We start from the raw sequence: 22,241 nt of genomic DNA, 5'->3' as shown, positions 1-22,241 counted from the left end.
GGGAGAATGTCATATGGTCAGATGAAACCAAAGTAGAACTTTTTGGTAAAAACTCAACTCGTGTTTGGAGGAGAAAGAATGCAGAGTTGCTTCCAAAGAACACCATACCTACTGTGAAGCATGGGGGTGGAAACATCATGCTTTGGGGCTGTTTTTCTGCTAAGGGACCAGGACGACTGATCCGTGTAAAGGAAAGAATGAATGGGGCCATGTATCATTGGATTTTGAATGAAAACCTCCTTCCATCAGCAAGGGCATTGAAGATGAAATGTGGCTGGGTCTTTCAGCATGACAATGATCCCATACACACCGCCCGGTCTTCAGATCTCAACCCTATAGAAAACCTTTGGAGGGAGTTAAAAGTCAGTGTTGCCCAGCGATAGCCCAAAAACATCACTGCTCTAGAGGAGATCTGCATGGAGGAATGGGCCAACAACAATGTGTGAAAACCTTGTGAAGACTTACAGAAAACATTTGACCTCTGTCATTGCCAACAAAGGGTATAAAACAAGTATTGAGATGAACTTTTGTTATTGACCAAATACTTATGGTCCACCATAATTTGTAAATAAATTCTTTAAAAATCAGGTAATGTGATTTTACGGAATTTTTTTCTCTCCATGTCTCTCATAGTTGAGGTATACATGATTGGTGGCTGACTAAATACTTTTTTTGCCCCACTGTAACACAGTAACAATATGGCATAGGTACTGTATGTAACAGTTATATTAAGATCTCAACAGATGATCACTAAGTATCATACATAGGGAGACTACATTGTCATACAGACACCAATAACTATTTAAAGGGGTACTCCGGCGCTAAGACATCTTATCCCCCATCCCCACGCAGCACCCCGTTAGAATCTGTCAGATAGACGTGTCAAAAGTTTATATTGGTCTGGGTGTTCAAACCCCAACTGATCGCTAGAATGAGTGGGGAGTATTGCTTAGGTATGTGCTTCTGTCCCATTCTCCCTCCTGCTGCAGAAAATGGATTCCATAGTAGGTCTATGCTGCCAGTTTCCTGCAGTGAGAAGAGAGACATGCAGAGAAATGCTTAACCGAGGGCTTCTCCCGGTTCGTTCTAATGATCAGTTGGGGGTATCAACACCCAGACCCTCCGACTGGTCAAAATATTTACACTTGTCTATGACAAGTCAACATTTCATTTAAATAACACTTTTAAAGGGAACCAATCAGCAGATTTTAGCATACATAACACTTGGCAGTGTGTTATATATGCTAAAACCGTTATCCTCACCATCCCTGGGGGACATTTGTGCCCCAGTAATGGTGAAGATATTAAAGTATAAAAAGTCCCACCTGGCCACCCAGCAAGTACTACTTACCAGCACCCATTGATCCACAGTGCTTCCAACGACTTGCATCACCGCTCTGCTCTGTCTGCTTAGGGAGCAGAGCAATGATGCGAGCAGTCATTAAAGCCATTGGTCGGCATGGCCCGAGCAACGGGTTCTGGTAAGTAGAAGTTCCCGCCCAGGGGACTACTTGCCGGGCGGCTGGGGGTGGGGTATTGGACTTTATAACTTAATATCTTCACTATTCCTGGGGGCATTGCCAAGCATTATATATGCTAAAATCTGCTGATTGGTTCCCTTTAAAGGACCTGTACACTCATGAAATGGTGGACCATCCACACAATATACTGCAGGCCCTAGATCAATTCTACCAAAGAATATTACAAATTGAAATTGCATAACATATTATGGGCACTGGACCTATTTATCATAAAAAGAATCGGTAACATTATTTGTGCTGCCATTGCCGAGGGCAGCATAATATAGTGATAGATACACGGTTTATCACTTATTAGGTTACATACAGTAGTTTGAGAATGTACATGTTGAATTAGGCAGTGGGCGTCCGGCAGGATAAAGAGTCACGGCTATTCGTGAGGGCCACTAGCCTGCTCACCCACCGATGAATGGCAGGTTCCCTTTAATATTTTTTTGTGCTTCCTCTGGTGTGTTGGGCCATTAAAGGGGTACTCCGGCGCTTAGACATCTTATCCCCTATCCAAAGGATTGGGGATAAGATGCCTGATTGCGGGGGTCCCGCCGCTGGGGACCCCCGTGATCTTGCACGCAGCACCCCAGTTAAAATCAATCCCCGGAGAGTGTTCGCTCCGGGTCTGATTACCGGCGACCATGGGGGAAGGCGGTGTGTAACGTCACGCCTCCACCCCCGTGTGATGTCACGCTCCGCCCCTAAATGCAAGCCTATGGAAGGGGGTGTGACAGCTGTCACACCCACTCCTGTAGGCTTGCATTGAGGGGCGGAGCGTGATGTCAGATAAGATGTCTAAGCGCCGGAGTACCCCTTTAATAAAGCTAAGGCTGAACTTTGTGGTTGCTTAAAAGTGATTCAAAGTTATTCCTACATGGAATTGTTTTGTACAGTTCTACACTGCAGAAATTCTGTAAATTATAAACATTTTTCAAAGACGGTTAGTAGAAAATATGTTGTATATATACCTGTTATATGTCTTCCATAAATGCGACCAGTGTGAGGTGAAACAAACTGAGAAAGGAGCTGTAGGAAATACAAGAAGAGTTGCTGAAAACAGAGTTACTAATTATAGAGTAAAATACCTTTTTAGAAAATAAGCAGTTGATAAACCTTTTATAGTCAGCAGATATATTCCTATGCATGAACCAGGTTCTACCATGTGTCAAATGCATGAGGCCAGGCCATCACAGACATCATCCAGCTTCAACTTTTGTGGCAGAACAGCAGCAGTCAAAGTGAATGTTCTTTTTCTCTTCTTACCTTGATCTATTCTACTGGGGATTAAAGGAAATGTGCCATCAAAAAATGGCCTATTGTTTAAATCAAGTTTTTATGTTAAAGGGTAGCTCCTACCATCATGATTTTTTTTCTGTCCCTGCCTATTGCCCTTCTATCCCTAACACCCTCCCTGCCTTTATTTATTTTTTAACTATTTTTAAAATGGCATTTAGTCTGCCTGGTAGTGTGCAGACTTCCAGGCAGACTTCCCCAGCAGGCACCACGTCACTGATGCCTGCTGGGGTCGGCACTTCCGCCCTTAGTTCTCCTAACAGGGTGCCTCCAGCTGTTTCACCACTACAACTCCCAGCATGCCCTGACATCTAATGGCTGTCAGGGCATGCTGGGAGTTGTAGTGGTAAAACAACTGGAGGCACCCAGGACAGGAGTTTCATGGGGGAAGGAGTGAGCCAGGAGCCGATGCAGGAGGGACGGGTGCGGGGGAGACTCTTCCTGCCGCTCGGTAAGTAAACCCAACCCCCCCGTACCTTGCAGCAGTGCCCCCCCATCCCCCCCCCCCCGTACCTTGCAGCAGCGCCCCCCATCCCCCCCGCACCTTGCAGCAGCGCCCCCCATCCCCCCCCCCGCACCTTGCAGCAGCGCCCCCCATCCCCCCGCCCCCCCCCGTACCTTGCAGCACCACCCCCCGCACCTTGCTGGAGCAGCCAAACCCCCGCACCTTGCAGCAGGGCCGTCGGCGAGTGCGGGAAGCCGATGCGCAGCCCTGGCTGTTACTGCGCCTGCGCAAAATTTCGACTGATGCCCTGCCGGAATCAGTCGGAATTTTGCAGTGATGTCACTCCGCACTGCATTCCGCCACTAGGAGGGCGCCCCCTAGTGGCCGAATTTCAAATTGCTTTTAAAATGTTTTAAAAGCATTTTTTTAAATAAAAGTATATTAGAGATATGTTGTAGTACTTAAGTACTACAACATATCAAAAATAATTTTTCATGACAGTGCCCATTTAACCATATTTTGTAAAGATTTTTGGAGACTTTTTTTTTCTAATTCTCCATGTACGGTAACTATGTTTTAAAATAATCCAGAAATAACAATAATCTTTTCAGTTTCCATCTTAGCGACTAGCAGTGTTCTTATCATCAGAGGCAGGAGAACAGTAAAAGGTGACAATGTATAGATAACAGAGGCACACACTATAGCTGTTGCTCACAGATCAACCTCCTTCTAGAATGAACACTGTAAAGGTTACAGATCATGTCAATGGGACAGCTTCAGTCTATTGTCTATTTGATTCCTTATGCCAAATAAATAACTTTAACTGGCTTCCATAAAAAAAAAAAACATTTTATGTTAGTTTTTCTGCTGTACTTCTTAGCCAGAACACATTCAGTCTGGTCAAAATCTCAGATTTTGGTCTCCTGCTTGTAATGGCAGGAGACCAAACTCAGGAAGTGTTTCTGTGCACTGAACTTGATTGACAGCTGCAAAGAGCCTCACTGACCGCTGCAAAGAGCCTCACTGACAGCTGCAAAGAGCCTCACTGACCGCTGCAAAGAGCCTCACTGACCGCTGCAAAGAGCCTCACTGACCGCTGCAAAGAGCCTCACTGACCGCTGCAAAGAGCCTCACTGACCGCTGCAAAGAGCCTCACTGACCGCTGCAAAGAGCCTCACTGACCGCTGCAAAGAGCCTCACTGACCGCTGCAAAGAGCCTCACTGACCGCTGCAAAGAGCCTCACTGACCGCTGCAAAGAGCCTCACTGACCGCTGCAAAGAGCCTCACTGACCGCTGCAAAGAGCCTCACTGACCGCTGCAAAGAGCCTCACTGACCGCTGCAAAGAGCCTCACTGACAGCTGCAAAGAGCCTCACTGACAGCTGCAAAGAGCCTCACTGACAGCTGCAAAGAGCCTCACTGACAGCTGCAAAGAGCCTCACTGACAGCTGCAAAGACTGAAAGCTGCAAAGACTGAAAGCTGCAAAGACTGAAAGCTGCAAAGAGCCTCACTGAAAGATACAGAAGCTGCAAGATTCTGCACAGAGCCTGAGGTCTTCTATTCATCACAGCACTGCTGTGAGGGCAGAAGTGGTCCCCCAGCAAGCTTCAGTAATGTCATACCTGCTGGGAAACAGCCACTTTCTCCTGCTGGAAGATTGCACTATGAGAGCAACAATAAAAGGTATGATACACAGCTTTTTAATGCTCTGAAATTTTTTTAAGGGTGGGAGGAGTGTTAGGAGTAGTTAGGGAACATAGCCTGATTTAGTTTGTAAAAGTTTATTTGGTGACAAGTACTCTTTAACCCCTTAAGGACTCAGCCCTTTTTCACCTTAAGGACTCGGCCATTTTTTGCAATTCTGACCACTGTCACTTTAAACATTAATAACTCTGGGATGCTTTTAGTTATCATTCTGATTCCGAGAATATTTTTTCGTGACATATTCTACTTTAACATAGTGGTAAATTTTTGTGGTAACTTGCATCCTTTCTTGGTGAAAAAACCCAAAATTTGATGAAAAAATTGAAAATTTTGCATTTTTTCTAACTTTGAAGCTCTCTGCTTGTAAGGAAAATGGATATTCAAAATACATTTTTTTTTGGTTCACATATACAATATGTCTACTTTATGTTTGCATCATAAAATGTATCAGTTTTTACTTTTGGAAGACACCAGAGGGCTTCAAAGTTCAGCAGCAATTTTCAAATTTTTCACAAAATATTCTAACTCACAATTTTTCAGTGACCAGTTCAGGTTTGAAGTGGATTTGAAGGGTCTTCATATTAGAAATACCCCACAAATGACCCCATTATAAAAACTGCACCCCCCAAAGTATTCAAAATGACATTCAGTCAGCGTTTTAACCCTTTAGGTGTTTCACAGGAATAGCAGCAAAGTGAAGGAGAAAATTCACAATCTTCATTTTTAACACTCGCATGTTCTTGTAGACCCAATTTTTGAATTTTTGCAAGGGGTAAAAAGGAGAACATTTTTACTTGTATTTGAAACCCAATTTTTCTAGAGTAAGCACATTAAAGTGTTCGGCGGGCGCAGTAGAGGGCTCAGAAGGGAAGGAGCGACAAATGGTTTTTGGGGGGCATGTCACCTTTAGGAAGCCCCTGCTTGGTTTCCTAAAAGTTTAACATTTTTAAAAAGGGTAATATCAGAAAATACCCTCCAAAATTTGAAGCCCAATTTCTCCCGAGTACGGCGATACCCTATATGTGACCTTAAAATGTTGCCTTGAAATACGACAGGGCTCCAAAGTGAGAGCGCCATGCGAATCTGAGGCCTAAATTAGGGACTTGCATAGGGGTGGACATAGGGGTATTCCACGCCAGTGATTCCCAAACAGGGTGCCTCCACCTGTTGTAAAACTCCCAGCATGCCTGGACAGTCAGTGGCTGTCTGGTAATACTGGGAGTAGTTGTTTTGCAACAGCTGGAGGCTCCGTTTTGGAAACAGTGTTGTACCAGACGTTTTTCATTTTTATTGGGGAGGGGGGCTGTGTAGGGGTATGTGCATATACAGTGTTTTTTACTTTTTATTTTATTTTGTGTTAGTGTAGTGTTTTTAGGGTACAGTCGCACGGGAAGGGTTCACAGTAGTTTCTCGCTGGCAGTTTGAGCTGCTCAAACTTGCAGCCGGATACTTACTGTAAACCTCCGCCCATGTGAGTGTACCCTGTACGTTCACATTGGGTGGGGGGGGAATCCAGCTGTGGCAAAACTACAACTCCCAGCATGCGCTGACAGACTGTACATGCTGAGAGTTTTAGTTTTGCAACAGCTGTAGGCACACTGATTATGTATCACTGAGTTTGTGACCCAACTCAGTGTTTCACATCCAGTGTGCCTCCAGCTGTTGCAAAACTACAACTCCCAGCATGTACGGTGCATGCTGGGAATTGTAGTTTGCAACAGCTGGAGGCACACCGGTCGTGAAACACTGAGTTAGGTAAAAAAAACTTTGAGTTTCACAACCAGTGTGCCTTCAGCTGTTGCAAAACTACAACTCACAGCAGTCACCGACAGCCAACGGGCATGCTGGAAGTTGTAGTTGTGCAACCAGCAGATGCACCACTACAACTCCCAGCATGCACTTTAGCTGTTTGTGCAAACTGGGAGTTGTAGTTATACAACAGCTGAAGGTACACTTTTCCATAGAAAAAATGTGCCTCCAGCTGTTGCATAAGGGAATGCTGGTAGTTGTGGTGGTCTGCCTCCTGCTGTTGCATAACTACAGCTCCCAACATGCCCTTTTTGCATGCTGGGAGCTGTTGGTAAGCAACAGCAGGAGGCTTTCACTCACCTCCTACTGCTGCTCCCGCACACGTCAGTCCCTCGTCACCACCGCCGCTCCTGGGGCCCCGATCCCAACAGGAATGCCGGGGATCGGGGTCCCCAGCTGCCGGGGTCCACTTCTCGCACCCTCTCGCGTCCTCCGGAAGAGGGGCGGAGCGGGTTGCGGGAGTGACACCCGCAGGAGGTGCCCTGATTGGTCGGCCGGTAAACCGGCCGACGTATCAGTGCGATCGCTGTAATTCCGGGTCACTGGAGACCCGATTGACCCGGAATCCGCCGCAGATCGCTCTGCGGCCATCACCGACATGGGGGGTCATCATGACCCCCCTGGGCGATATGCCGCGATGCCTGCTGAACGATTTCAGCAGGCATCCGGCTCCATTCCCCAACCGGCTAGCGGTGGGGACCGGATTTCCCACAGGCGTATGGATACGCCCTGCGTCCTTAAGGGCTCGGAATGCAGGGCGTATCCATACGCCCTGCGTCCTGAAGAGGTTAAAGCGTACCCGTCAGATCCAACAAAAAAACTTTTTTTTTAATATATTGCTCAGCACCTTTATTTTTTTTTTTTATTACACTTTTAATTTAGCTCACTAGTCTAAATTCCTCTCAAAGGGAGGGGGCGTGGCCTCACTATGCAGGTCTCCGCCCCCTCCCTCAGTATGCTGTCCGCTCACATCTCCCCTAGCATTAGCAAAAAACTCCCAGCTTGTCCTCACTGACAGTAGCAGGACAAGCTGACAGTGGGAGGATTTTTCCTCCAGCTGTGAGCCCTGCACTCACAGCTGTCAATCAAGGAAGTGTGTCCATGACATAGATGATGATGCATGGACACAGCAGGACTAGTATGTGTCCAAGCAGGCAGGGGGGGCAGTTGTTTGACTGGCTTTTTCAGTATGAAATATTGAACATTTTCTAATGAAAACAATTGCAAAACCTATTGGATGCTTTACAACATATCAAACGTTTTTGTATCTGACAGTGCTCATTTAAGGCAAGATGACTGCCCCCAAAATAATATATAAAAGAAAAGGAAACAAAACTAATTACAATCAGACCATAGAAACCGATTAGAAAAAAAGAACACATTTCAGTATCTAACTTTAGTCAAAAAAAAAAAAAAAAAGATACAGGTGGACACTTGTATCTTCCTACAAGTTGAGGGCGCATCACAGGAGCATGGCAGAATCAGTAATAGGCTGCAAAGGCTGTATCACTGGTGTGTTGTATCACCAATATTGCTGCACAGGTCCTAACTTTAATTCACCAGCTCTGAGATCATAGGCTCAATGAAAGGGCAAGAGTATCAAGTAAATTACTTTTAATCTGGCATGAAGATATTTTTGTTATATGTAAGACTAAGGCTGGGTTCACACTACGTTTTCTCCCATACGGGAGCGCATACGGCAGGGGGGAGCTAAAACCTCGCGCTCCCGTATGCCTTCGTATGCGCTCCCGTATGTCATTCATTTCAATGAGCCGACCGGAGTGAAACGTTCGGTCGGCTCATTTTTGCGCCGTATGCGCTTTTACAACCGGACCTAAAACTGTGGTCAACCACGGTTTGAGGTCCGGTTGTAAAAGCGCATACGGCGCAAAAATGAGCCGACCGGACCGAACGTTTCACTCCGGCCGGCTCATTGAAATGAATGACATACGGGAGCGCATACGAAGGCATACGGGAGCGCGAGGTTTTAGCTCCCCCCTGCCGTATGCGCTCCCGTATGGGAGAAAACGTAGTGTGAACCCACCCTTAGATACTATCGGGTACCAGTTTAATGGAATTTTCAGAAATGCTGACCTCACCCTATTCCATCAAATATTTCCACAAAGTTCTAAATCATAACATATTCAACAATATTATGCCAGTGAAAATTCCTTCCAAGATAAGGGGTTAAAGGAAATCTGCCATCAGTTTCACCTGCACTAACTTGTCGAAACAGACAGGTAGTGCAGGAGACAATGATGACAACCATACTTTCCTGATCCCATTCTGTGCTCTGTCCTGCTATCTTCGTATCTTCCGTCCCGGGGCCGACTGGGTGAATGGGCAAAGCTTTCTGATGTCACCACTGCTGCTTCTCTGCTGTGTCCCGCTCCTAGCAAACAGCAGCGATGACATCTGGAAGTCAGCCCCGGAACTGAAGTCAAGTCATGTTTTAAGTCAGCCCCGGAACTGAAGAGATATTGGGAGAACCAGACCACGGAATAGGACCATGTAAGTAGCGTTGTCATCAGTGTCACCTGCACTACCTGTCTGTTTCTACTAGTTAGTGCAGGTGAAACTGATGACAGATTTCCTTTAATTCACCTGTGTCCAATTTGTTGCAGAAATTTCTGCAGTTGAAAATCTGTTTCTACTTATGTGCACATTTCTGTAACAAAGTCAGTCACATGTGAAGTCATCCTAAAGCTTTTAAATACATACCTGTGTATTCTTGTAGTCTACCGGGATTCCACACAAGATACACCTCTGAGGAGGTTCTTTAAAAGGATTTTCCATTTTCTGTGGCTGTAGTTGATAGAAGGTGACAGATTGCAAGACGTTTTATAAATCCAATACATCACATAAATTCAATACATCACTAATCAAATAAACCCAATACATCACTAATCAAATAAATTCAATACATCACTAATGACAAAAACCCAATATGTCACTAATCACATAAACCCAATACATCACTAATCGCACAGATATTAATTTATATATATATATATTATATATATATATATAAATTATCTATTAACTATAATCGAACAAAACCCAGTTACCAGTTTTACCGTAAAATTACCACTTCATGCATCCAGGTTCTTTCACCCGTTGCTGAAACGGTCTTAGGCCTCCTTTACATATGTCCGTTGTCAGTTTTCTTTTCCCTCAGGTGCTGCAAAAAAGGCGCTGTAGGGAAAATGAAGCCAGAACTGATCCCATTCACTAGAATGGGACCGTTCACAATCATCTGGCGTCTCAGTTTCGACAGCAGATAATTGGACTCGCCTGACCGGCACAGACAGGGGAACGCTTATTGCTACGCTCCCCCTTCCGGTGATCACAAACAATGGATGATGCACAACTAATGCACTTCTGGCATCAGTTGATGCATCAGTTGTGGCAATTTTTACCCAGTTTCGCCGGAGCCGGAGGCCGGATATATGTAAACCTAGCCTTAGCAAATGCTATTACTGAACGGGTTTACCAAGAGGAGGGCGTACACACCAGTTCTTACATAATGTATACATCCATGGTATAACGATTAGTAATTGAGCCCTAACGATTAGTAATTGTAATTGGTAATTAGTAATTGCTTGCACAATCTTTGGTTTATTGGAACCGAGGCTTCATTCACAGCATGACACGTTTCGGCTAACATTTATTTTTGAGAAAGGTTAGCACAGAGCCAAAACACTTCCACTGCGATTCAAACCTCGACTGCAAAAAAATCATAAGACATTACTAGCAGCTGGGGCACGTCACAGGAGAGTGTATAAGGTTAGTCTATATAGTGTATACAAATAAATTTAACAGGTAAAAAAATAAATAAATCAATCAAAAAGTGTGTGCAATGGTAAATGTGTACCTGCGCAAAATCTATCAAATGCCTTGCAACCATTTCATAAATTTAAGAAAAGAACACCAAAAATCCAGCACGTTTTTTGGGAAGCAAATAAAATCCTTGATGTTTATTTCATGTACAGAGCAGTACAGAAGATCAGTGCACTGCGCTGGGAACAGACTCCGGGTGAGATGAAGTTACCTTTGCTTGGACATGAAGCAGTTAACCAGTGTTCCCCACCCAGTGGGCATCCAGCTGTTGCAAAACTACAACTCACAGTATGTCTGGACAAAGACTGTTGGGTCATGCTGGGATTCATAGTCTTGCAACAGCTGGAGGCACTCTGGTTGGGAAACCCTGCAGTAGAACATGCAAACTAAAAGAGCACTGGCAATCCTCTGTAGCATTAGTCACTAGAGTTCCAAACTTCCTCTGAAAGTTCCCTGGGCACAAGTATTATGCTTTGGGAGCTTCATAAAATGGATTTCCATGGAGAAGCCTCTAATGTCAGAACCTGCCCTGCTACTACTACAGGGGGAATGGAGTAGCAGGTAAAGAGCACTGCTGTTATTACCCCTGGGGAATGGGGTGCCATTCTGACTGCTTTACTTGCTTGAATTCCAACAAGATGTCCTTCATACTACTCTTCCTTTTTAGGTCTGATAAAAACTTTGGGGGAAAGGGAGGTGCACATTAAATATGCCCCAGCTGGGTTTTGTGAGCTTGACCTTACCACAGTGTTTTCCAACCAGGGTGCCTCCAGCTGTTGCAAAACCACAACTCCCAGCATACTGGGAGGTGTAGTTTTGTAACAGCAGGAGGCACCCTAGTTGGGAAACACTGCCTTAGGGTACGTTCAGACGAGCAGATTTACAGCACGTATTTTGCTGCAGATTCGCCGCTGAAGGACCTCTGTATGCTGCCTGTACATATGCCTGCTCGGAACGGCAATATGCTGCTACGAGCAGACACACTGTGATGTGCGAGTCGCCACACGCATAAGCAGTATACTCGCACATCGCGGCAGCTCTCGGCCTAGCTCATAGAGCAGGGGGAACAGCCGTGATGTGTGCGAGTACATCGCACATGCGCGGTGACTCACACATCGCTTCAGTGTGTCTGCACGTAGCAGCGTATTGCCACTCCGAGCAGGCACATGTAAAGGCAGCAAACAGAGGTCCTTCAGCGGCGGATCGGCAGCGTAAAATACGCTGTAAATCCAAACATCACTGCTGGCTTTAAGACCTGAGGAAGAAGCCAGCAATGACATAGACCAGGGGCTTACAGCAAAAACATTCCTGATGGGCAAACTACTGACCATAAGAAAACAAAAATACATATCCACACGTAATAACTATATTTCATCAGAAGGGAATGATATCAGTACCATATCTTCAAGTGCAGCTTGGTTACTGTCCGGGATTGCTAGGAAAATAAAGAAATGTCCAAATGTGAGTTACATCCTGGTAGTATTCTCATGGCATCCTTACAACAGTCCTCTAACTTTTAACATTTCCTTAAAAATCGGACCATGATATCTTTTTTATAGGGCTCAGAGCTATTGTCTTTTAATACAAAACTCCCAAACCTCTCTCCTTCCCTTCTCACAGCTCTAAAGGGCTGTATGATAAAATTCTGGCTTCCTGCAGATGTCACTTGATGAGACCAATGATAACCTGTTCAGATAGAAAAGAATGTACTGGCCATATAAGTACCATAGACCTTTATTATCATCTAGTTTTATTTGCCCTACACCACCATTATATTAGTGATTACATCTGGTTTATTTTCCAAACATTTCTATTTATTTATTTTTTATGGAACTCAAAAATATAAAATGAAAGACGCGATCTGATTGGTTGCTATGGGCAACTGGTCAACTTTTCCTCCGCCCAGGTTTTGATAAATCTCCCCCATTATAATATATAGGAAATGGACCAAATGTTGTCACCAGTAGACTACACTCAGTTCATAAAAGGAGTTTTCCGTACTCCGTGACTGATGTCACATTATATTAGATGTATACATTTGTTATAAAATGTGTAAAAATGCTGTCCCTGCAGCTATTGCCTGTGTGTCTCTGTGAGGAGACCAAATAAAGGCAGGAAAAGCAGGGCTCTGTGCAGGCTCCTGGCTTGTCAGCCTGCTGTGTGAGTCGGGGACATGTCAGTCTCACAGCACAGAGCCCTGCTTGTCTACCCATATTTCCTGCATTTAATATCTTTACAGAGACACACAGGCAAAAATTATACACTTTTTTTTTAAACCAATTTATATTACAAATATCCATATGTTATTTTCTACATCATGTAAAAAGTTTTTGCTAATGACAGGTGGGACACCCCGCACCCCCTGATCAGCTGTTCTACAGAGTTGCAGCTATAGCATACACAGTGAATGAAGCCAGAAGCAGACCGCTCTATACATTGGCCCTCATTTACTTAGAAAGTCGGGTCGGGTTTCTGGTTGTATTTGAACCCGACACCTTAGTTTCCTCGCTTATTTACTATTGTGCCGCAGTCAATGTCGCAAGTAATTTTTTTTTGTGTCGCACGCTCGTATTTGTGTCGCATTTCTTTTAAGTAAAAAAATAAATAAAATAAAAATATAGACACAATCAAATAAAAAAGAAGCAGTCACTAATTTATGAGAAAAAAACGTCACACACAAAAATACAACATATCAGGCTTTCCATAGGTTAGATAGGGCTATTTGCAACAGGTCAGAGCTGTGGGGGGGGGGGGGGGGGAAAAAGACAATTCGGGTGATTTACAATGATAAATATGTGTGAAAGGGCCACATATTTTGCCCCTTTTTCGGGTTCCAGCCTACCCGAGTCGGATGACTCGGGAAGAACTGTCGCGCACTGGCGCATGATGTCTACGCCGTGTTGCAGTAAAAATGCGACAAAAAAAATCCGACAAAAGTTGTCTGGTTGTGAATAGTAAATGAGGGCCATTGACTTCAATGGTACCTGAGCTGCAGTTGGAATCCCAATCCTCAGGATAAGCCAGAAAATCCCTTAAAAAGCATCACAGCTATTTAAAACTTTTGACAGGTTTCCTACACATGTCAAAAGTTTAGATTGTATATGGAATCAGACAAGGCTCATTGCGATTATGAGTTACAAGCCGGTGAAGTGTGCGGCAGCATGCTCCACTGCCTCACCAGCCACCAGGTCTGACTTGTTTACTCAATTATAGTCTATGGAAAATGAGTTGGGTTTGAGTGACAGCTGGGAAGTGAGGCGCCCACTTCTCCCAGCAAGTAACTTGTGGGTATCAGTATTGATATTTTAATGCGATTTGTACTTCTGCCGTGTCTGGACAACACAGGGACTGGCACTTTATTGGTATCTCAACATAAATGAAAACGAGATGTAATAGTCCCCCCACATCAGCGCATTACACATACAGTGATCCCTCAACCTACAATGGCATCAACATACAATAGTTTCAACATACAATGGTATGTTGGTTGTTTGGTTGTAACTTGAAACCAAACTCAACATACAATGCTATGGACAGTCCAGATCTGTGCAACGTGTCAATGGCTGGAAGAACCAACCAATCAGAATGGGCAATTTTACTGGGTAAAACACCTGTGTTACTGAAGCGTATGCACTGACTGATGTCTGGTAGCGCCCCCTACAGTACAGGGAGGTATTACATGTTCTGTACACTTTACCTGCTCCTTTGGACACCAGGTGAGGGCGACTTCATGTTACTTTTTTAGGACATGGCGTGTACTGTACAGGACCCTGAAGAAGCTCCTGTCCTCTACATAGACCAGTGTTTCCCAAGCAGGGTGCCCCCAGCTGTTGCAAAACTACAACTCCCACCATGCCCGGACAGCCTTTGGCTGTCCGGGCATGCTGAGAGTTGTAGTTTTGCAACAGCTGGAGGCTCCCTGCTAGGGAAACACTGACATAGACAGTGATTTATAGCTCCCAGCAGATCTTTCTTCCTTATGTAAGGATTTGCTTTATCTATATTAGTTATCTACTTATTTTTCTTTAACTCTCACTTGTTCCTATTTTTGGATGACATTTTGGTGACATCAGAACCAATTACCAGGTTTCCATAGAGTTCTGGTCTCAACATACAATGGTTTCAACATACAATGGTCGTCCTGCAACCGATTAATATTGTAACTTGAGGGACCACTGTACAGGCACTGGAGATCAAAGCTTGGTGTCCAAGCACAGCCCCACCATTGGTCTATTACAGGCTATCCTTCCTTACTGAACTGCATGGATACTATACACAGCCCTTACCTGTGCTGTGTAGGGAGGAGGAGGTGCACGGTACCGACAGCTGGGGCCGCCTCAGCACAGCACCCCTCAATAACCTGACCCCCAGCATCCTTCTCCACAGTGTCCTGTGACCTGCAGAAGGAGAGGAAGCAGCTACACACCGCGTCCTGTCCCTTTACCGGCCCGGCGCACAACATGGAGCCCTGCACTACAGTTCCGCACTGTGACAGTCACAGCAACACATACTAGATACACGACAGAAAAAACTACAGCCGAATAACTGGATGCCTGAGTTATTAGGAAAGGCGTGAGACGATAATTTTACAGAATTATTATATATATATTATAGTATACAGATTATTTTCCCACAAGAAAAATGGCTACTCTGTCGTGCTTATGTCATCATCAGGCGCGGTTACAGGATTGTTTGGAGCATGCGCGGTACTATTAGATTCAAATTTCTGTTGACGTCACTGGGTCTGTTTGGGGAAGACAATTTACTAACGTGGTTATATACAGTCATTGATACGTCAGGTAAGGTCATGTTCCGGAAGCTTCTATTCATGTGCAGGTGGATACCGTCTACTTTTCCCTGTTATCAGCCAGTTCTCGAGTTCTGAGTGCATCCAGATACTTGTCTATAAGTAATGAGTCCACCATTCCCATTAGAGTGGGGGCAACACTTAAAAACCCCATATAATGTACATGATGTGTGTAATAGACTGTAAACAAACAGCATTGTCTGACTAGACCTGTGTTTCCCAACAAGGATGCCTCCAGCTGTTGCAAAACTACAACTCCCAGCATGCCCGGACAGCCTTTGGCTGTAGATTTGCAACAGCTGGAGACACCCTGTTTGGAAAATTCTGGACTAGAAAGAAGGCAGTCAGTGATGGCTGATCTAACTTGATCTAACTGATCTAACCCTGACTTGCCAAGATTATGCACTGCCTACTGGTCGTGTTGTTTCTATGATGGTGATGGGCTGCATTCACATCAGGATTTCCGCATCTGTTAAAATTGTATATATCAACTTATATGACAAATCGTATCTACCATCTTCATCCTTTTTTTTTTTTTTTATTCAAACACTGATTTAAAACGTATGCAATTTTACACCATCCATTTCATGTATATGTTCGACGGATCTGAATGCAGCCATAGTTAAAAGGGTTTTCTGAAAAATCACATTGAGGACCTATCTTGTGTATCAGCAAAATGCTGGCTACTGTTCCTGGATAAAAACAGAAGCTGCTCCAACCATCATTGTGTCTCCTAGAAAAGCCTCTTTAATTGTCTATTCACAAGTACAGTATTCTGGGCAGATTTGATGTGCAGGATTTTCTGTTGCAGATTTCAATGTAAACTGAACACAGCTTGAATACTGTACGTTTGAATAGACCCTAAAGGTGTTATCTCAAGATCATAACTTATCACCTATTTACAATATAGGTAATACGTTTCTGATCAGTGGTGCATCTACTCCAGGGACCTCGACTAATCACAAGAATGAATGTCCCTTGTCCCCAAAGGAATTTGAGTGAGAGCACATGCTGAACTGCTCCTTCAGTCTCTCCCTATAGAGCAATTGAAGATAACCAAGTACTCCAATAGTTTGGGTGTAGTTACTTATCCTATCCAAAGAATAGGAGAGAAGGAGATAAGTTTTAGATTGGGGGGGGTCTGACCCCTGGGATCCCCGCGATCTCCTCCATGGGACCTCTGCTATACCTGGGAACAGAGCTTGTTGACCCCTGCATGAATCGGCGGCTCACACGCCCCCTCAATGTATCTCTGTGGGAGAGCCGGAGATAGCTGCATTTCCTGCTCTCCCATAGAAATAGATGGAGGGGACGTGTCAGCCGCCACTTTGTGCTGGGGTCGACCCACCTTGTTCCTAGGGAGAGCAGGGGTCCCATGCAGTAGATAGGGATAGCAGATAAGCTTTTGTACATGATAGTTCCCCTTTAATAGTGATTATTTATTACTTTAACTGTGTTTTACATTGTAAATAATTACGTCATGGATGGACAGAAAACTGTGGATTGTAGAAGCCAGGTAGAGCTCTGGAGAAGACAAATAGAACTTCCATAGACACCACAGAAGTAAGAACAAAAAGTTCAGTGATCCCACCACTCACAATCCCTCCATTGAAGTGCATGTGTCAGGTCTTTAGGTCATACCAGGGTTATGCCAGGCATATCTTTTTGTAGATTTTATTGCTTTATATCCATAACTAAAACCAGAAGGGAACTGAATGGTACTGCAACTAGCCCAAACTTCCTCCCTCCTATTTCTATATTCAAGAAAGTTTATTTTGTCCATCATTATTACTTCACTATATACATTATATGTGTGGGGCCCGACCCACTGTTTTGTATGGCACAGACGACCATCCACGTGTATGGGGATCTCCCAACTCTTCCCTAACAGAAGACGTCAAGGGAGAGAAGGATCAAGCATGTTGAATTCCAAGTGCCTGATCCTTTTGATTTTGGGGGATAAACCTCCACTAGAGGTGTCTGGCAGTGGCATATCTTCACTTTATTTCTATTCTGAAAACAGAATAAAAGCAGTCTTATGTGTATGACCAGCTATAGCTTTCTGATCCGTTAATAACTGTGTTTTATTTTTCCTTCCTGCAGTAAAAATTCTGGAATAAATGAACATGCCTGCAGAGTGCTTCAATAGACAACTTATCCCAAACCAAAGATGATAAACTGTGGGCACAAATGTATATTTTCTGTCAAGTAACATTTAAGGTTCCTGCAGTTTCTTGGAGAATTTAAGGAAACTGGGTGAATGAAAGCCTTATTACCAATTGGAAAGAGTTTGTAGATTGTATCTAAGGACCATAGTAAATATTTTTCATATTTAGTCATAGCATGGGCTCATTCACTTTTCAAAGATGGAGACCGGAGGACTTAAGGTACAAAGGCGACCACCTGTAAGGAAAAGAAGTCTTTCTTCTGGACACAGTCTATACACACCAGCTAAGAAGAAGTTGAGCGGAAGAGCGGAAATGAAGATAACAACTGAGTCCTATGAAAAAGCTGGTGGCCCTGAAGAGGTGAATATGGTGTGTTCAGACCAACAGGTAGGATAGACCTATCCACTTAAGTATAGAGAATTAATACTTGCCTCCCTCGCTCTACCTAGTGCTTGGGGTCAAGACATCACACTGCCCCTCAGCCAATCACTGGCTACAGCGATGTACCATGAGAAGCAATGTGATGTGTTGACCCCCAGCACTAGAAAGTGGAGTGCGGCAGACACCGGAGGTTACGCGGGGAGCAAGGTAGGTAAGCAGAGTGTTTTTTTTTCAGTTTTTTTTGTGTGTAAAATAGTTGTTTAAGCCAGAAGCCTGGGCATATAAAAATATGCTTTAAAAGAACAGAACTTCACAATGCCCAAATCACCGTCTCATGCATTCTGAGCATGTGCACGTAAGACTGTGATTTGGGAATTTCTGTTATTCTATTCGTTATACAATAAAAACAAATTCTTTAACAGAAGTGCTGAATCCAGAGTTCTTTCTTTTAGCAGACCCATGGGCACTGTGTTTTCTGACACTCTTCTGTGTGTGGACCTTATTCAGCAGTTTATGCTACAGTAGCTCTTCTGTGAGACCAGATAAGATATGTTAGCTTTCTCTCCCTATATAAATCACATGTCTTGGACCATTATGAATCTGTTGTTGGATCACTGGTCATCTTTACTTGGACCACCCACATCGGGCAGGTATTAAAGGGGTACTCCACTGTAAAACATTTTTTTTAATTAACTGGTACCAGAAAATTAAACAGATTTGTAAATTACTTCTATTTAAAAATGTTAATCCTTTCAATACTTATCAGCTGCTGTATGCTCCACAGAAGGTTCTTTTCTTTTTGAATTTCCTTTATGTCTGGCCACAGTGCTCTCTGCTGACACCTCTGTCCATTTAAGGAACTGTCTAGATTATGGGGATTTGCTCCTACAATGGACAGTTCCTAAAATGATGTGTCAGAGGTGTCACCAGAGAGCACTGTGTTCAGCCAGAAAGGAAGTGCAAAAAGAAAATAACTTCCTGTGGAGCGTACAGCAGTTGATAAGCACTGGAAGGGTTAAGATTTTAAATAGAAGTAAATTACAAATCTGTTTAACTTTCTGGCACCAGTTGATTTAAAAAAAATAAATGTTTTCCAGCAGAGTATCCCATTAACTTCTACATGCTGGGAACACCTCAGAAGATCTGTATTTTGTAGGTTCTCTGACCTAGTCATCTTTCCATCAGAGTAAGACTGCATTCACATTACGTTTCTGCTGGGTCTGGCTGGGATATGGGAGCACTAAGTTTTCCCAGTCGGATCCCAATCTCATTGACTTAAAGGGGTTATCCAGGAAAAAACTTTTTTTTTTTTTTTTTTTTTATTTAGATCAACTGGCTCCAGAAAGTTAAACAGATTTGTAAATTACTTCTATTAAAAAATCTTAATCCTTTCACTATTTATTTATTTATGAGCTGAGTTGAGTTGTTCTTTTCTGTCTAAGTGTTCTCTGATGACACGTGTCTCGGGAACTGTCCAGAGTAGAAGCAAATCCCGATAGCAAACCTCTTCTACTCTGTGCAGTTCCCGAGACAAGCAGAGATGTCAACAGAGAGCACTGTTGCCAGACAGAAAAGAACAACTCAACTTCAGCAGCTGATAATTATTGGAAGGATTAAGATTTTTTAATAGAAGTCATTTACAAATCTGTTTAACTTTCTGGAGCCAGTTGATATATAAAAAAATGTTTTTTCCGGGCAGCGATTAAGCCCCGCCCCCCCTCCTCCCAACCGTATACGGGAGCCGTATTTAACAAAACGTGGTGTGAACCCAGCCTAACACAGATCCTTATGTTTGCCACTTCTCCTGCTCTTAACACTGTTTACATGCTTTCTTATATTTTGCATCCCATGAGCATTGCAACAGTAAGGAAATAATCAATGTTATCCACTTCATCTGTCTGTGGTATTAATGTTACAACTAATCGGTATATAGTGAACATTTATCACTGTCTTTCTTATTTTAAGGACTATGGCAGTGATGATGACCTGTTTGGAGAATATGACAGCTTTGCCGAGGACCCATCTTTACTAGCACAAATGGATTACTTAGAAGAAAAGTGTAAACACGATACTGTAAACACAGTTCCTATTGTTACTGAGAAACCCGAACTCTTAAATCAGTTTATGTCTCTAGTTCACCCTAAGTCCATTGCTCAAGAAGAAGAGTTGTCCAACCAAGTGAGGAGAAATGGGGAAAATCATAACCCAAATCTTTTTACTGAGGATGTCTTTGATGATCTTCCTTGTTCTCAGCTGCTTTGTTATGAGAATGCAAATCATAATTCTGGTACAGATGCTGAAGAAGGACCTAGTGAGTGTAGCCTTGCTCAAGTAGAAAGTGCATACACGTCCATTGCTTCTCATACAAATACTAAAGACGGAAAAGGGAAAAGTCTTCGGGACAGTCTCAAAAACACATTGGCTGGAAATGCTAAAGTTCATACACCACAAATATCTAGGACTATGCAAATAAAAGAAAATGTTATTTTAGAGGAAATTGATGTTGCACAAAAGACTGTGGAAACATCCTCTGAAATCGACTTGGGTCCCTTTTATGGTTTACCAACCAAAGTTGCTGATCTTATTGAACAGTATAGAGGCATTAAAACACTATATGGTATGAGATCCTTCTTCTTTCCTATAATGTCACATAAAATAATAAAAGATCAATAATAAGTAATATCTAGATTAAAGATCCCTAACTGTACTGCTGCAGGAAAGCTTTAGGAAAAATGGTGTCTCTACCTGAAAGCCCACACTTCTATTCCTGCTTCAAAGAGTTAAATGTTCTCCAATTCTGCTTTCTGTACCTTTTATAAAGAGGGCAGACATCTTGCCTCAGCTGCTGTTAACAGCCTAAAGAAATATGCTTTACAGCAGCTCTATGGACCATAGGAACCTGTAGTATGGAGGTGACATTTCCATGGAGGAGTATTGTAGGCATTCTCTGTGACCTGTGCAGAGAAAACTGAGGGGAGATGTGTTGAGCTATGATGTCCCCTACAGTGGTGAACCATGTTTTTTTTTTTTCCTCCAGCTTTGTACTAAAGGTGTTAAGTTCCTCATATTTTATACACATATCTCAAGTGTATGGCATCTCCCGCCCCCCCATCACATGATGTCAGGTATGATGTATTTCCACTGTAGTGCCAAATCTTACTGTGGCATACCCCTCCCCTCTACTTAGAGGGCACAAGAATATTTGCCCTCACCAAATATTTATGTGCTTGGGGAGGGAGTGAACATTTAGTGACAGTTTTTGAAAGTGTATGAACACCTTTACCTGAGATTGTAACCCTGCATGTGATGATAATGATATCACTTTTCAAAGGGAAACTATTAGCAGGTACTAGACTGTACTAACTGGCTGATATGGGCTTATTTGACATGATACCATAGTTACTGTATGTCTGTCCTCTATGCTGATTGTGTGAAAATATTGTTTAGAAATATACAAATTAGGGCTTTAGGTGCACTGGGGACATTACAATACCCTAAAGCCCCAATTTACATATTTATAAAACTGCACATAGGATGGACATAATTAAATTGATTGAATAATTAAAATCTAAAAGGGATTGTCCAGTGAAAAATAACTTATCCCCTATCCACAGGACTTCTCTGGGCTCTATTCATTTCTGTGGGAGTGGTGTAGATGCCCAAGTGCTGTACTCTTCATCGCTCCCATAGAAATGAATGGAGTGTGCATCGTCTACAGTAGTGGTCTCCAACCTGCGGACCTCCAGATGTTGCAAAACTACAACTCCCAGCATGCCCGGACAGCCAACGGCTGTCCGGGCATGCTGGGAGTTGTAGTTTTGCAACATCTGGAGGTCCACAGTTTGAAGACCACTGGTGTACAGCATACTCCCTCTCTGAAAGCCAGGGCCCCGTTCTGGAAATTGCGTGAGGTCTCAGCGGTCGGACCACTCTTCGATGATACACATTTGCACTATCTTGTGGTTAGTGGATAAGTTATTTTTCACTGGACAATCCTTTTTAATTTTCAGTTATTCCTTATCCACAGTTTGTGTAAGAATAATAATAGAATAACTAAAACTTAAAGGGGTTACCCAGTGAAGAATTACTTTGCATTAGAGTTATAATTGAATAAGTAATTTTTCAGTGGGCAACTCCTTTAACCCCTTAAGGACCCGGGCTTTTTCCGTTTTTTCATTTTCAATTTTTCCTCCTTAACTTTAAAAAATCATAACTCTTAAAAATTTTCACCTAAAATTATATATAATGGCTTAATTTTTGCGTC

At 43.3% G+C, this 22,241-nt stretch overlaps 2 protein-coding genes across 3 annotated transcripts in view; one reads left to right on the top strand and one right to left on the bottom strand.

Moving 5' to 3' along the window:
• MRPS18C (mitochondrial ribosomal protein S18C) overlaps positions 1-15,212 on the bottom strand; it is a 31,186-nt gene extending 15,974 nt beyond the window's left edge. Inside the window, exons 1-4 of the mRNA XM_056568782.1 lie at positions 14,908-15,212; positions 12,019-12,056; positions 9,503-9,586; positions 2,498-2,555 (exon numbers count right to left, since the gene is read on the bottom strand). Of these exons, the coding sequence (XP_056424757.1) occupies positions 2,498-2,555; positions 9,503-9,586; positions 12,019-12,056; positions 14,908-14,995 (268 nt within the window). The 5' untranslated portion in view covers positions 14,996-15,212. The remainder of the gene's footprint in view (positions 1-2,497; positions 2,556-9,502; positions 9,587-12,018; positions 12,057-14,907) is intronic.
• A 73-nt stretch (positions 15,213-15,285) lies between these two features.
• Positions 15,286-22,241, top strand: part of HELQ (helicase, POLQ like) — a 57,249-nt gene continuing 50,293 nt past the window's right edge. The window contains exons 1-3 of one of the 2 annotated variants that reach the window (XM_056568767.1): positions 15,286-15,420; positions 17,532-17,956; positions 19,943-20,594. In XM_056568767.1, the coding sequence (XP_056424742.1) occupies positions 17,795-17,956; positions 19,943-20,594 (814 nt within the window). In that variant the 5' untranslated portion in view covers positions 15,286-15,420; positions 17,532-17,794. Of the gene's footprint in view, positions 15,421-17,531; positions 17,984-19,942; positions 20,595-22,241 lie in introns of both variants that reach the window. The other variant, XM_056568766.1, reaches the window with a different exon arrangement.

The sequence above is a fragment of the Hyla sarda genome, chromosome 1 (genome assembly GCF_029499605.1).
Source record: "Hyla sarda isolate aHylSar1 chromosome 1, aHylSar1.hap1, whole genome shotgun sequence".
Lineage (NCBI taxonomy): Eukaryota > Metazoa > Chordata > Amphibia > Anura > Hylidae > Hyla > Hyla sarda.
Note: the sequence above shows the minus strand (reverse complement) of the source record. Positions and strands in the feature narration are given on the sequence as shown.